The sequence below is a fragment of the Sinocyclocheilus grahami genome, unplaced genomic scaffold, assembly GCF_001515645.1.
Source record: "Sinocyclocheilus grahami isolate Dianchi unplaced genomic scaffold, SAMN03320097.WGS_v1.1 scaffold3732.1, whole genome shotgun sequence".
Lineage (NCBI taxonomy): Eukaryota > Metazoa > Chordata > Actinopteri > Cypriniformes > Cyprinidae > Sinocyclocheilus > Sinocyclocheilus grahami.
In genome coordinates, this window is record NW_015508807.1 from 11,466 (window position 1) to 12,315 (window position 850).

The 850-nt window shown below is 39.4% G+C and overlaps 1 protein-coding gene across 1 annotated transcript in view; it reads left to right on the plus strand.

Annotated features, from left to right (window-relative positions):
* Positions 1-253: 253 nt before the first annotated feature.
* Positions 254-850, plus strand: part of LOC107576467 (protein HID1-like) — a 10,714-nt gene continuing 10,117 nt past the window's right edge. Inside the window, exon 1 of the mRNA XM_016262636.1 lies at positions 254-388. Within this exon, the coding sequence (XP_016118122.1) occupies positions 323-388 (66 nt within the window). The 5' untranslated portion in view covers positions 254-322. The remainder of the gene's footprint in view (positions 389-850) is intronic.

Here is an 850-nt window from a genome sequence, read left to right on the forward strand (position 1 = left end):
TTGCATCCTGGTCACGAACAAACGATACCTACTATGGCTTAGTCTTGACTCATGTATATTCATGAGGTGACGGGAAGATCGCTCAGTCGGCCAAACTGATTGGCTAACGCTTGAAACGTGCTCCAAGGCAGCCGGCGAATTAACGAATCTCAGATATTAATGCATTAGGCGATCGGATGCGCCAGGCAGGTTAACGTCAATGTCAGTGCAGCGTAATTAATATTCATGAGCTAAACCTTTGCCGCAGTAGGATTGGTTATTTTCTGCGTCGTGTTCACCTGCGCGGCTGCGCCACAGGTGCGCGGTGGACAGATCGAGTGAGATGGGTAATTCAGACTCCAAACTACACTTCAGAAAAGCGGTGATACAGCTTACTACCAAAACACAGGTCATGTTTGTTTTATTTGACATATGTGCCTTTTATAAGCATTTGTGTAGGGTTCAAAATGTTACAAAGCGCTGTTAAAGTGTACCCGATGGAATACTGTCGCCTGATGTATTTTTCTTAGAATATTTGATCAAATATACACTCGTTTGGGCATTTAAAATTTCTTTTAATGTTGAATTTTTGGTTTTTAATAATGATTTAATGTCAAAGCATTCAGATCTATGCAAAAAAACTAGAGAGAATCAAAAACTTTATGACAGCTGTGTGATGATTATGAGGTTTTGATTACGTTCAGTCTGCTTTTCTCGTTTCTTACTGAGTTTTACAGGTGATGCTAATTTAAGTTGAAGCTGACCTGCTTTAATTCTCAGTAAAAACGAGTGTTGTGAAGGATTTCAATTCATCATAATCGCCATAATTGTGTCCACACCCTTTCCTGTAACAAAAAACGGTTAAAAAAAA